Source organism: Hoplias malabaricus, chromosome 5 (genome assembly GCF_029633855.1).
Source record: "Hoplias malabaricus isolate fHopMal1 chromosome 5, fHopMal1.hap1, whole genome shotgun sequence".
Classification (NCBI taxonomy): Eukaryota; Metazoa; Chordata; class Actinopteri; order Characiformes; family Erythrinidae; genus Hoplias; species Hoplias malabaricus.
Genome location: NC_089804.1, coordinates 23,471,810 through 23,485,531, shown reverse-complemented (window position 1 = coordinate 23,485,531; position 13,722 = coordinate 23,471,810). Strand labels below are relative to the sequence as shown.

The window sequence follows — 13,722 nt, the reverse complement described above, 5'->3', positions numbered from 1 at the left end:
CTGGATGACTGAATCTGATAGAAAGAGGGAAGAGAAAACGAGAAAGATAACTGAATCTAAAAGAAACAGAAATAGTGATATATTTCTGATATAGTGATATATATAATAGCTGATGGAGAGGTGGGGGGGGCAAAGTTGTAGAACAGTTTTTAATGAAAACAAATCTGAGTAACTGCATTGAGTTACTGCATAAAGTTAAGAGTCTCTTTCTCTTTCTCTGTCTCTCTCTTTCTCTTTCCCCCTCTCTCTCTTTCTCTCTCTCTCTCTCTCTTTTATTTCTCTCATTTTTTCACTCTTTCACTCCGAAGGCCTTTTCTGCCGAGGATAAAAGACTCTCCTCAGACCCTCTGCCCCCTCCCACCAGCACAGCATTGTGGGAAATGTAATAAGCGAAGGGAAATCTGATACTATCTTCCCACTGCAATCTAATTACTTCCAGCAGAGATTGGCCTGAAAAAGAGCGTTGTATCAGACTAATGTCATTTTCCTCTGTTTTGGGAAGACTTTAAGAGAGCGGGCGAATAGAATATATAATGGTCAGATGGGGTGTGTGTGTGTGTGTTTGTGTATGGAGAGAGCAGTGGAATTTTCAACTGTGTCTGGACATCTGTTGCATCTTCGTGACATTTGTACAACTACAAATGTTAAATTTGTACATCCTTTAAAGACATTTGCTGTTTTTTAACAGTAGACATGATTTTCATTGAAGTGAAATAAAATATACTGTTCTTGCTTTCTTTTCGAATGTTAAACATTTTGGGAATAAAACACAAACGCCATTTCAAAATCAAAGTATTGATGTATGTTTCTTCATAGGCAGAAATACAGAGCCTAAATTGACATTTTGTGAATTGATTCAGAATCTTTCGATAAGAACTGCTGCTGTGCATCTAAGAATTGATTATGTTCCTAACCTCTGCTTCCTCATGCCTTCATTATTTCATTATCATTATTCTACCTCGTTTAAACACAGCAGATGTCCTTTACATTGTGTGACAATTTGCTGATGACTGGACAGTAGGGTTGGTCAAATTAAATAGAAATAAATATTAAGATCAATTTTGGCATTTCCTGTAAATGTCAAAATCGTTGCTAACGACTGTATGTAGGCTAATTTAGTCTTTGTCCTTATTTTCTCATAGCTGCCGCCGGTGTCGTGCCCTGAGCACAGCTCCGAGGCCTTGGTCATTGGATCTGAAAAGCTGGCCACATTCAGTTCTCAGGGGAAGGTCAAGGTAAGACACTGCATATTAATTCTGACTAAAGCATGACATCAACAGGAGTTAATGTGAGAATCATTTTGTATAAAGACAAAAACAACACTCTATTTTCTGTTGAGCTGTTCCAAGAAATGGGTCTAGTGTAGTTTGGAAATGCTTGTTTGAAGGAGTTAACCTGAGTTTAAATCAGACATTTGTTTTAAATATGTTGAAATACACCTCAGTATGTCGAAAGAATATGTTTCTATGTTGCTGTTATTGCTGAGTTAATTTAATAAATGCACTTTACAAATGTTTCGGCAGCCCTTTACAATTAGGGTACACTTCTTAACAACACTTAAGACGGCTTTATTAATAAGACTTTACTAAACAATTAAGTCAAGTCACAATTAATCATTAAGTGATGTCAGAAACAAGAACAAATATTATTTTAAGGTTTTATAATCCTAAATCCTAAAATAATGTGGGTAATGCTAGTTCTTGTTTATTACCGTTACTTAATGATTAATTGTGACTTTACCCAACCATTAAGTAAGGCTTACTGCCTTAAGTATCATGAATTATGTACCCTTATTGTAAAGTGAAATAACAATACTTCCTGTATATTAACACATGGAAATGTTCTATTTTTTCTTTTTGTTTGTGTGTGTGCAAAAAAAGCAGTCATTTCCACTCGTACAAGACCAGGCTCTTGGAATGGAAACAGAAATATAAACCCTAATCCGCTGGGCTTTATAAACCTCTAGCTCTAGTGCTTTTCTGAGATCATATAAACTCTGTGTGTGCCTTGAAGTAGCTGTTTTCCCTAATTATAAACAATGGTTGTGTAAATAGTGTACGACAAGAGGTATTGATAGAACTAATTTATGAGATACAGAAGATATAACTAAAAAAACCTATGATGGGTTTATTGCGATTGTAGTTGGTCAGCGTTTCCTGGGGCTTTTTTAAAATCGAATTCTCGAGCATCAGACCCGTAGATCTCTGTGGCTGAAGGATAACCCTGATTGAAGATTGAGCTGTTGATAGTCAGTGGCCACTTATTTTTAATCACTTTTACAGTCATTTTTTTTTTTTGCCCCGTGCTGAGATTGCACTGCTCTTCAGTGGCTTAAGTGTCCCCCTCGGCTCTCTCTCTCCCTCTCTCTTTATTGTTATTTCTCCCTCTCCTGGCTGTCTGGAGGAGGAAACCGTGGCGTCCCGCTGACAAATGTCCTTTAAAACCGAGAGAGACACACACACCCAATCACTGCAGCCCTAAAGTCCACTGATTGCTTTTCTCCGCAAGGAGTGGACGAGGGACAGAGGTGTCAAATTGAATATAGATTTTTTTTGTGTGTGTTTCCTCCTAAACACAGACATACTGTCTTCCCTCGTTCGCCCAAACCTCTCTGTCCCTTCCCCTTCTTTTATTTCCAGCTTCATCAACTCGATTATTTGTTTTTACTTTTGTGCACTTTCTCTCTTTACTGCGCTCATCGGTTGGTTGTATGATTTTAAGATGATCTCTCTAGAATCTCTCTCTCTCTCACACTCACACACACACACACACACACACACACAAAGTCAGATTGAGTATTTTATTGTTACAAGTAGGGCTGTGGCGCAGCAGGTAGTGTCGCAGTCACACAGCTCCAGGGACCTAGAGGTGGTGGGTTCGATTCCCGCTCCGGGTGAGTGTCTGTGAGGAGTGTGGTGTGTTCTCCCTGTGTCTGCGTGGGTTTCCTCCGGGTGACTGTCTGTGAGGAGTGTGGTGTGTTCTCCCTGTGTCTGCGTGGGTTTCCTCCGGGTGACTGTCTGTGAGGAGTGCGGTGTGTTCTCCCTGTGTCTGTGTGGGTTTCCTGCGGGTGCTCGCAGGTTTCCTCTCACGGTCCAAAAACACATTGGTGACTCAAAAGTATAAGATAAGATAAGAGCTTACAGCGGTGGAGGAGCTGCTTTATTATTTATTTTTTGTTTTGATGTCTGACCACAGCATTCCGAAACTCCTGTCCACTCCTCTGTTTCTCCAGAAATTAAACGATTAAAATATTGATAATAAACACAGGAACAGGACCCATGTGCTAAACTCTGAGTTGATTGTGTGAGCTGAGGGGAGTAAATGACTATCGTGTGCAAAGAAGGGAATGAGCAGTGACTTAGTTTCTGTCTGACTAGAGTGTTATGAGGCTAGATATCAGCTGAAATGCTGATTCCTTACACAGCTGCCTGTGCAGGCAATGATTAATAAGTTTGCTCATTAGAAACTGGGACACAGTGGAGCTTTGGGGTGGGGTGAGGGTCGGGGTGGGGCGGGTAATTTCTGCAGGGTTAAATATTCATCCAACATTAGTATTTGACCTCACCAGTGGTCTCAGAGCTTCCATCAAATCCTCGCAGCAAAGTTTTCCCAGAAGACCCGAGGCTGATTTATAATCCCAGCCTGGGATTTTAAAGGTTAAAGTCAATCTGCTAGATGCAGTGGTGATTACACAGAGGGGTCTCAGCAGATTCAGAATAGTTAATTTATCCAAGCTGACCCTTTCTGACCAATGGTGTTGTTTGGAGGCTCGCTCTCTCTGTCTCTCTCTCTCTCTCTCTCTCTCTCTCTCTCTCTCTCTCTCTCTCTCGCTCTCTCTCTACTGCCAGAGAGATAAATGATGTAAAAAAAAAAACAAGAACAAAATTGCAAGCTCCATCCCACTCCCACAGCTCTGAAACTTAACCCCTGATTATGTATCATTCATCTTTGGGACGGGGGAATGAAATGGACTTCATTTCACATGTATGTTTTCCCCTGCCGGCTTTAAACATCTGAATATATCTAGAACCTCCACAATACGCTTCTTCCTCACAATGCATATATATCGCCTCATCAGCTGTCTCAGGTGCGGGACAGATGCAAGTGCATCAGGAGGTCAGATTGCCTCCTTATATATAATATATTATCTATAATATCTATAATAAAGCTCCAGTCTCTGCTAGGCTTTCCTCAGTTTTGGTTTCTGATCGAAGTTAATGCAGCTTTCCTTATAGCACTGGGTCATATTCAGCTTTAAGATACACTAGTATTCAAGTACTCAGCACCTGTATTTTCAATATGTGAATACTGTTACCGTGAGTCAGACTCATCATGGTCAATGCCAAGAGTCAGCAAGAAGTGTGTAAAGCTCTCCAGCTCTAAAGCTCTGTGTAGAAGTGGAACAGAGTGATAGAGCTCTGTTATCTACATTTAGGATGATTAATGAGATAATTCATCATGTCTACCTTACCTCATTAATGTTCATATGACTGCCATCAGATCCTCACAGCAATGTTCCAACCTTTAAAACTGACTACAGCATGTTCAAAAGGATATCATACAATATAGCAATTTTACACCACATTCAAAACATCACTGATGGCAGAAAGATTCAGTAAACACCGCCTTAAAGGAGCATTCAGTCACTTTCTCTGGTGATTCTTCTTCGTGTTAGTGAACAGCCGTTATGCTCATATGTAGTGGATGTTGTAAGAGATAGTGTGTTAATAATATTCTAAACATGGCTGTGGGAAACCCACTCTATGGAGTATAAACTGGTTTATTCATGGAATATAAATCAGTTTGATTCTTCATCTCATTTGAGTTGTATTTCATAGATATTGTTTATGTTTTTTGAGTGGTGAAATGGCTGATTGCTTCTTTAACTCAAGGCTGGAAATGAGTCGGAAAGAAGTATGCTGTTGATAAATTGAGGAAGGATAATCCTCCGCTCTGCACCAAGACATAGTCACAAAAACGGTGTCCAAAATGAAAGGGTTTCTACTCTGGAACGAGAGAGTGTGAGCAAGCTAGCAACAAGGAGAGGGAGGAGGGAGGGAGTGAATGAGGAGAAAGTTAGTGGAGAGAGAGAGAGAGAGAGAGGGAGGGAGGGAGTCAGAAGAGCGTGAATGGGTGAGCAAGAAGAGAGGGAATGAGTGAGGAGAGAGATGGAATTAGGGGAGAGCGACTGAGCGAGGAAGCGGGCGAGGAGAGGGAGGGAATGAGGTGGAGGAGCTGCTTTAGTTTCACTCCAGTGCTCCACCCGCAGCAAACGGCTTTATCTTTAATTAAAGAAGCAATTAATTCTGTAATCGTTGAGAGAGAAAAGGCCTCTGCTTCGCCGCCTCCTCGAGACCGAGGAAGAAGCCGATCTGTTTAAATACAAATGGCCCCCCAGCACAGACCCCAGGGGGGTCAATAAATTAAGACAGATGCTGAAGAGAAAAGGACAGAAACAAACAAACAAACAAATAAACAAACAAAACACAGCGGTGTTGCTGTAGGTCGCTTTCAGTCTTAGAATTAATTAAAATGGACCCTGTTAATATGGTTCATTAGAACAAGTGTGAACGCACCAATTAAAACCTGATTCGGTGGCATACGGGAACCTCAGATTACAAATCACAGTCTTCAGACTTCAACAAACTTCAAGATGTATCAGGCTTTGTTGGGTGTGTGTTTTTGCCTTGCACCCAGTGGACTCACAATAGCCCTGATCAGAATGAAGAGGTTAAAGAAGATGAATGAATGAATGCATGAATGAATGAATGAATGAATGATTTTGAAATACCAGCCCCACTAAAGTGTCTAAAATGCTGTAATACAATATTTTGAAAGTTATAAAAGTTCTTTGAGATTTCTCTTTTGTAAAGAGAAAATGCTTTGTAGATTTTGTTGATTCTCCAAGCACATGAGCAGTTATTTTGGATTGTCAGTTTATTCTCTGAGAAAAAGACACAATGTTAATGATCACCACCATCACCTGGTTTACCTCTGACATTTTATATTTATGTGGTATATTTTAGTTCTGATGTATGGCTGTGCAGCATTTACATCTTAGCCATCAGAAATAATGTTCCAGACAAATAATTGGCTATCTAATTAAAGAGACCATATCCTGCATTTCTTTTTTTGTTCCTCGGAGTCCATATATTATGTTTATATACTGAAACAAAAACATTAATATTGTCTTTTTTCCCATTGGCCGGCAGTATCTCTTTTAAAGCTGAAACACTCCATATAACATCATCGTGAATGTATGATGCTTGTTTTGTGATGTCACTCAAACAATGAATTTATAACAGGTTGTTTTGATCTGAAATTGAATAAATTAAATAAGTATTTTCAGATTTTATTTTCCAAAGTATACATATCAGTAATAGAATTCTGATCCTCACTGCTAATAAGACTCAGCTAAACCGCTTTTCACTTTCCTCTGTCTTACACATGTAAGATGGCTGTATAATCAACTTAAATGTAGGCTGAAAAACAGTTTTCTTATTTTTTTGCAGATTTTTTGTTGTCAGTAATTATTTGTCTCTCTTCCTTTTAGAGCACTGATGAATGCGCACAAAATGGCACAGGGAGCTCAGGTCAGGCTTCAGCCTCCTCTATGGAGGCCATGTCTCCGTTCCTGAAGAAGAAAGCACATATCCTGGAAGTCCTTAGGAAGCTGGAAGAGTCGGATCCACTTAAGTTTCATCCGTCCACTTGCTACTACTACCACGGCCAGGCACTGTGTCCTGCTGAGACGACTTCAGCCTCACGTCAGCCTCACTGCCGACACTCCAGCTCAGATTCGGATATTCATGAGTATGCTAATGGGGAAGGGGCACAACAAGACAGTCACGCGTCCTTGAGGCATGGAACTTGCCCTTCCTGTCGTATTCTTTCCCAGAGAAGTAGCTTGGACAGCCTTTTTAAATGCAACCAGGGACTTGGAGTGGGTTCTCTTTCTGGCCAGTGCTCAGACGAGCATGGTGCTTCAGCTCAAAGCTCAGATCCGCAAACAAAGATGTTGTGTACGGACAAAACAAATCAAGCCGGCTCACATAGCCGAGCAAATGTTACCCATTTTTCCCAGCCAGGAACAAAGTCCACAGTTTCATATCTTTCCTCTGTGGTGGCTGATCTCTCTGAGCCAGAGAATAGTGACCGAATATCACCTACAAAGTCAAAGGGTGCTAATAGTGGACCACAAGATAGCAGGCAATCTGAAATCCCAACACAAAGAGATGAAAGAGCTGATGAGTGCCGGTATCTGGAGGTCAGCACTGATTCTACAAAACATGAGCCTGTCCAAGTCTGTAATGGAGTTTCCTCCACCAACGAAGCTTCAGCCTCGAGGAAAGTCTCGGCTGAGTCTTATTCTCCACAGCAAGCGTCAGGAAAAGGCAAGACTGCACACAGTCCGACATCTCCTCCCTCGTCATTCAGTGACTCAAAACCCTCCCCAGTCTCTTCTCCATCAAAGTTGCTCAAATTCCTCAAGATACCCTCAATGTCAGAAAACTCAGCAACGGCCAATGCCATGCGCCTGAGTCCTCAACTCACTCGGAGTTCAAAAATCCCTTGTAGGAATAACTATGAAGTACACCAGTCACCCAATACGCCCCGCAAAGCCACGACAACCGAGCGAGATAAGCCGTCCTCCAGCTCCAAAACGGACACATACCCTGGTACACATTCAGCACCAACCTCCCCACCCAAGCCTGAGGAATCTTGTCCATCTATTGCCATGAAAGACTTGAGTTACAGTAGTCACTCTGCTCCTAAACCAAGTCGAGTATCTAAGGTAGTGAGTCAGCCCTCAAATCAGCCTTTGAATCATTCCTCTTCGCAGCCTCAAAAAGGTGCTCAGGTACCACACTATGAAAACATTTCTGATGTCTCCTGTTCTCATTCCATTAATGGCTTCCCTCAAATTACCCCAGAAGAAATGGACTTCTCTGAAAAGCAGAAAACGAGCTTGAAAGATGAAAGGCTCCTCAGCCCTCTCTCCCTCAAAACCTCAGATTCTTCAGCCACCACAGGTGAATCTCCTTCTGATCCTTCTGACCAAGACACAGACACAGAGAGTCCGGTTTGGCAGAGGCCTCAGCATCACTTCAGCCTTCCGACCTCATCCTCTGCCTCAAACAAGGCTCAGAGGGCTAGTTACTCCAGTATGAAAGACAGATGTCATGAGAGAGGATCTCCAGAGGCTGCTCAAATTTCTCCATCACAAGCTGCGGTGAAAAAAGGCGACAAGCAGCCTTCACTACCAAAGAGGACCGTTGTCTCCTCTGGCAAACCTCAGAGTGATTCGAGTTATCATCCATTTAAAGAACGTCTGGCCGCTCTCGGCAAACTGAAGAGCACAGAAGATCTGCAACAAGCAACAAGGGAAGCTGGCAAAACATCTGCTTCAGCTGCAAATAGTGAAAGAAGCAAGACGGCAGAGCGAATAGCAATGGAACAGCGGCATTCAAAGTATACCGACTCTCTTGATGGGAAACCCTACCCTAAAACTAGCTTTGGCAATTACACCAAGGCCACTGCTTCCCACGAACAAAGCCCCAAGCCAGGGAACAGTGACAAACATTACATCAGCAAAGCCGAGGTTCAAAAGATCAAAATGGGAATGTCATCTACTGCATCTTGTGAACCCTCAGTAGTAATGCGAAGCTATGGCAAGTGCCCAAATCCTTTGACCCACCACAGTAAAACAGTTCCAAGTCCTCAGAACAGCCCAACTAGAGTTCAATCCAAGTCTCCATCCAAAGCTGGCAATGCTTCTTATCCCAGAGGAATGAAATCAGCTCAGGACGAGCGCTCTCACCCCCAGAGGCACCAATCTAGAGTTGATGACAAACCAAAGCTCCCAGCCGGAAAGAAGAAGACTTTTGCTCATGTTGACAACTTCCCACCACCTCCGCCTCCGCCTCCACCAAGACCTGGAGCAGAATCAGCTAATATTAAGACGGCAGAAGAAAAACGACCTTCCGCAGCCGCTCCCCAGTCGGCCATTGAGCAGAAAGTGATGCGAGGAATTGAGGAAAACATGCTTAAGCTGCAGGAACAAGATCGAGGTCAGACTGCAGAGATAAAACAGAAGACCTCCAACGGGATTGCGAGCTGGTTTGGCTTGAAGAAAAGCAAACTACCTGCCCTCAACCGCAAACCTGAAATGTCCAAGCTCAAGCTTAATGTGTCATCATCCTCTGGAGCCAAGGATGCCTCGGGGGCCAAAGGTGGAACCAGGAAAGTGGTGGAGAGCTTAAACATCTCCAAGCTCATGGAGAAGGCAGAGGATTTGAGGAAGGCCCTGGAAGAAGAAAGGGCCTATGTGAATAGAGTTGGAATTGCCCTTGATCGTCCTGGGAGAGGGCACTCTTGTGAAGTTGTTATGGATCAAGCACAAGGTCAGCTTTCGCTAATGTACAGAGGAGTGACTGCTGATAACTTCATGCAACAGCTGCTGAACAGGTGAAGGTTATATTCTGGGCAGTTCTTTGGGCAATTTGGCAAAAGTTGCCTGAGTATACTTACACATAACTATGCAACTACACCAAGAGGAGTTCAGTTGATTATTCTGACATTAAGATATAAACTAAATGGATGAGAATATTCTGGTATGAAATAAATGCCTTTAGGGACCAGTCAACAGAGTTTTATATGAATTGATGATGATGGAAAAAAGTGGGATGTCTGAACAAACAAGTTGTAACCTGATATTTTAGACCTAAACATTCACAAAACTCATCCCAAGTGTCAAACTATTTATGATAACTTTGTGTAAAGAGCTTTTAGAGGCATTAAACTCTTCAGACATCTGGTTCCCGTCACCAGCACTTTTCTTTAGAATGGTTCAGTACACATCAAACTGCACTGAATGGCTTTGTTTACATCTTAAGTATGTGATTATATAGAAAATGCGCAAATGGAGTGGAGTGCTTTCATGAAGCTGAGAAAAGATCTATTTTATTTTATGAAAGGGTGGATGAGAGAGGGGCTCCAGGATTCGGAATCGTCCACAGACGTCTGTCCTTCGACTCTAAAAGATCTCATCCTCTTTTTGGGCACCAGCAAAATGGTGTCAGCCACACGAAGAGCAGAGAGGAGATGGACAAGGTAAATAACCATGATTCTTTAGTCAATTATGTGATGTAATGAGACTTTTTCACCAAATTGAATGCGTTCTTTTCTAAGTGTTGTCTAAACATGCAATTGTTTTGTGATAGAAAGCTTGTTCCGAAGTTGAGAAGGTCCCTTTTTTTTGGAAAGTTGCTTTTTTTTGAGAGAAAATTTTGTCCAGGCAGTGATATTATTAGCACATTTGGCCAGTTTTTTTTTCTTACATAATCTTTATTTCTGTATTGTGCTGATGAGAAAATGAAAGGCCTGGATGTCTAGGAAATAGTTGTGTTAAAGTTGTGTTAGTGTTGGTCAGAACAATTGAAGTTGGATATTTTCCTCAACTCGTTATTTACTGCCGTCTTCTCTCTCCCTCTCTGCCTCTGCCGCAGGGTTCAGACCTGGTCAGCCGTGATGACATCACATCAGATGAGAGCCTTGCGGAGTCTATCGGCTCTCAGCACTTCACCGGTGAGATGCTAATTAAGTCTCCCTCGTTTTCTCTGCAGTTTTTTAGCCGCCGGAGTGTGACAGTGTTATACCCTTGGCCTCAGAGTTCCTCACGCCTTTGCTGCTTTCTGACACAAATTGTAATTGCGTCTTCACCTGATTGATCTGGCCCCTGAGGGCCCAGAGGGATCCTGAGAGACCATGAGCTGTTATTGTGGAGCCTGTCACTTCATTTACACCTCGAGAGTCCTCTGAGCCTCAGCGCAAACCTTCTCAAGCAAAAATGGTCAGCCGTTTATTACTCGGACACAGATAAAAAGAGGTGTGATGTTAAGTAGAATGTGTATTGGTGCTGATGTGGTCAGTCCACATGTGAAGAAATATTGCAGCTGTACTACAAAGAAGTAACTCTTTAATTCTTTAATTGAACAAATTGAAAATGAACTTTACAAATGAAAGGATTCCATTTGTATATGTTTTGTATATTGTATGTTACTGTATTTTTAAGCACTGTGTAAACAGGAGTGTATTGTTCGAGTCTCTCTTCTAATTGGCCCCATACCATAGCTACCTATACATATAATATTGGCCCTATATCATGCTGAAGATTATCTGCGTTTATTGGTGTCTTTGTTTCTTTTAGAATTTAAGGGATTCTTATCAAATCAGCTGCAGAACTGGACACATTCTGTGAAAGGCAAACAGAATCTGTTATTGTATTAACACATTCATAAACAACAGTCCTCACTATGACGTAAAACCAGGGCTAAAGCAGAATATCCTTTTCTAATTATTATATCCGTTAGACAACTGAATATTTAGTGTCTATGTGACTGAGTGGCTTTGGTCTTATTTCATCAAACCGTTGAGAAATAAACTTTAAATCGCAACCAGCTACTAATCAGCTTCTTAGTTTCATTTTTAAAGAGTCTGGCTCTCAGACAGGAGAGTAATGGATCATAACTATAAGGTACAGGTGTCAGTTATGAGTTGTGGTACCATGGCCTTTGGCGCTGGGTGTAATTACATATAACAGCTCCCTTTAAAAGCATGCTCATTGATTTTGGCAGAGGTTAGCCGAAGCATCTCTCTGCTGAAACCCCACCCCAGAAACACATACAAACATTCCACATGAGGCCAGGCTGGTGTCATGCCCATATAAGGATGTTGCGGTCTAGGCTGGATTTCTAATTGGAGACAGTGAGCAGTGTTTTCAGAAATCACTGCTACAAATTGCTCCGAAGCTGAATTGTTTTGTTTTTTGAACATATTCCCACTGAATGACAGTGTGCCCCAATGTAGAAGGTTATTATACTTTGTATTGTAATACAATATATGTATTATATATGCTATATCTTATCATATCTATGATGGTTTCTGACGGAGCTGTTGTGATAATTATTTTTTTTTTTTAATCTTTTTAATTTTAAAATCTAATTTTAAAATGTTATTACTCAGTTTATTTATCAAGTGAAATAATTATTTTTTTAATTATTTATTAGTTTTCCATAGTTTTTAAGAAAATTTTACTTGACAATATTGACTATGTCAGCTAGATTTAGGGTGATTTTAGGTAGAACTTTGAAGTTCTGAGAACTTGTTCTGATATTGTTTTATGTTGTTTTTTTCCCCAGGATCTGGTTCTTCAATGCGGACTCTGGACAGTGGAATTGGGACCTTTCCTCTCCCTGATTACGCCAGCAGCGCCACAGGGAAGAGCTTTCCCAAGCTTCCACCGGATGTCTCAGTTCCTCAGGGGAAACACGGTGCTGTGATGAAGGTTCCTCGAAAAGCCAGAACCCTGGAGAGAGAGCTCTCTTCTCTGGATGAAGTGAACCCCTGTGTTCTGTACGGTTCTCATCTGGAGCCCAAGGGACCTGCGGTGCACCTCTCCACCACCATTCACGAAGGTGCACTATTCTCTCTTTATACTTTGCTTCTTTTTTCTAAGTATTTTTTTACTATTCATTCTATTTGCTTGTCACTGAGGCATAAACAAAGGCATAATATTAGAGATGGCCAATTACTGTGATTATTATGCTTTTTCGAGCATATCGTGAATGTCATCAGCCCTTAAAGAACCTGCCGACTGCATGTTTGGTTGGAGCACTTAATTAGTCCTGTTTTTTCTGTATACATTTTGTGCAAAAGAAGTTTTTTAATGAAGTGTCCAAAAAAAAGTTATGATGCGTATGAAATGAATATATTATGCCAGTATAAAACCCCTAGAATTAAGCTGTGGAGCAGGAGACCTGTGTTGTATGCAATGCCATCAAATGCCTTTAATGGCGAGCCATCCAATAACAGTAGGATGATTTGTGATCCAGAGTTAATCTTTCAACATCACTGATCATCCAAGCTGACTTCACTAATGTTTATGTGGCTGAATGCCGTCAGCTCCTCACAGCAGTGTTCCAACATTAAGCCTTCAAGAAAAGTAGTGAGTGTTACTGCTGTAAACGGAGCAAACGGATGATCAATACCCTTCATTTCAGAAGAAATGTTGGACGAGCAGATGGCCACAAGTGTATGAATCAACTCTGTGAATAAAGTGCCATAAATCACAGAATAAAACAAGGGTTTAAACCTAGAGATACACACACACACAGCAGGAGGGGGAGAGAGAGAGGTGGGGGGAGAGATGATTTCCTCCTCTTAGCCCGCAGCACTGATGTATAATAGGCTGAGCTCTTTCTGTGAAAGTGTGATGTTCAGAATCATAGCTCAGTCTCAGAGAGATGGGACTACAGTGAAATTCAAGCTTAAAGAAAAGCTGCTTTTTCATTTTTTATTACTTCTGTGTTATTGTATATGAAATCATTAATAGTCACTTTGTTTACGTCAACCATTTAAAAATGCTTAAAGGTGAGGTTCACGTTACAAAGCCCCAGTGTCGGTAAATTACTAAAAAAGCTGTCTGTCTAAATCTGGTATGATAGGCTTTCTCTGTCTTTGCTCACGACAGAGAAAAGACATCTTGAGGTTTTTTTTTTTTTTTGGACAATGGAGAGATCTCCAAACGTTAAAAAGTATGGACCGTGATGAGGATATTGCTCTATTCCTACTCCATAAGAGGGTAACAGAGGTGATTGCTCTAAGACTGCAAGGGAAGCTCAGCTTCCCCTAAAATGTCAAAAAATAAGTGATCAAATATAT

General features: G+C 41.3%; 1 protein-coding gene across 1 annotated transcript in view; it reads left to right on the top strand.

The window, feature by feature from the left end:
• LOC136696034 (nck-associated protein 5-like) overlaps positions 1-13,722 on the top strand; it is a 64,211-nt gene that overhangs the window by 40,364 nt on the left and 10,125 nt on the right. Inside the window, exons 8-12 of the mRNA XM_066670113.1 lie at positions 1,143-1,235; positions 6,554-9,468; positions 9,978-10,113; positions 10,509-10,587; positions 12,201-12,476. Of these exons, the coding sequence (XP_066526210.1) occupies positions 1,143-1,235; positions 6,554-9,468; positions 9,978-10,113; positions 10,509-10,587; positions 12,201-12,476 (3,499 nt within the window). The remainder of the gene's footprint in view (positions 1-1,142; positions 1,236-6,553; positions 9,469-9,977; positions 10,114-10,508; positions 10,588-12,200; positions 12,477-13,722) is intronic.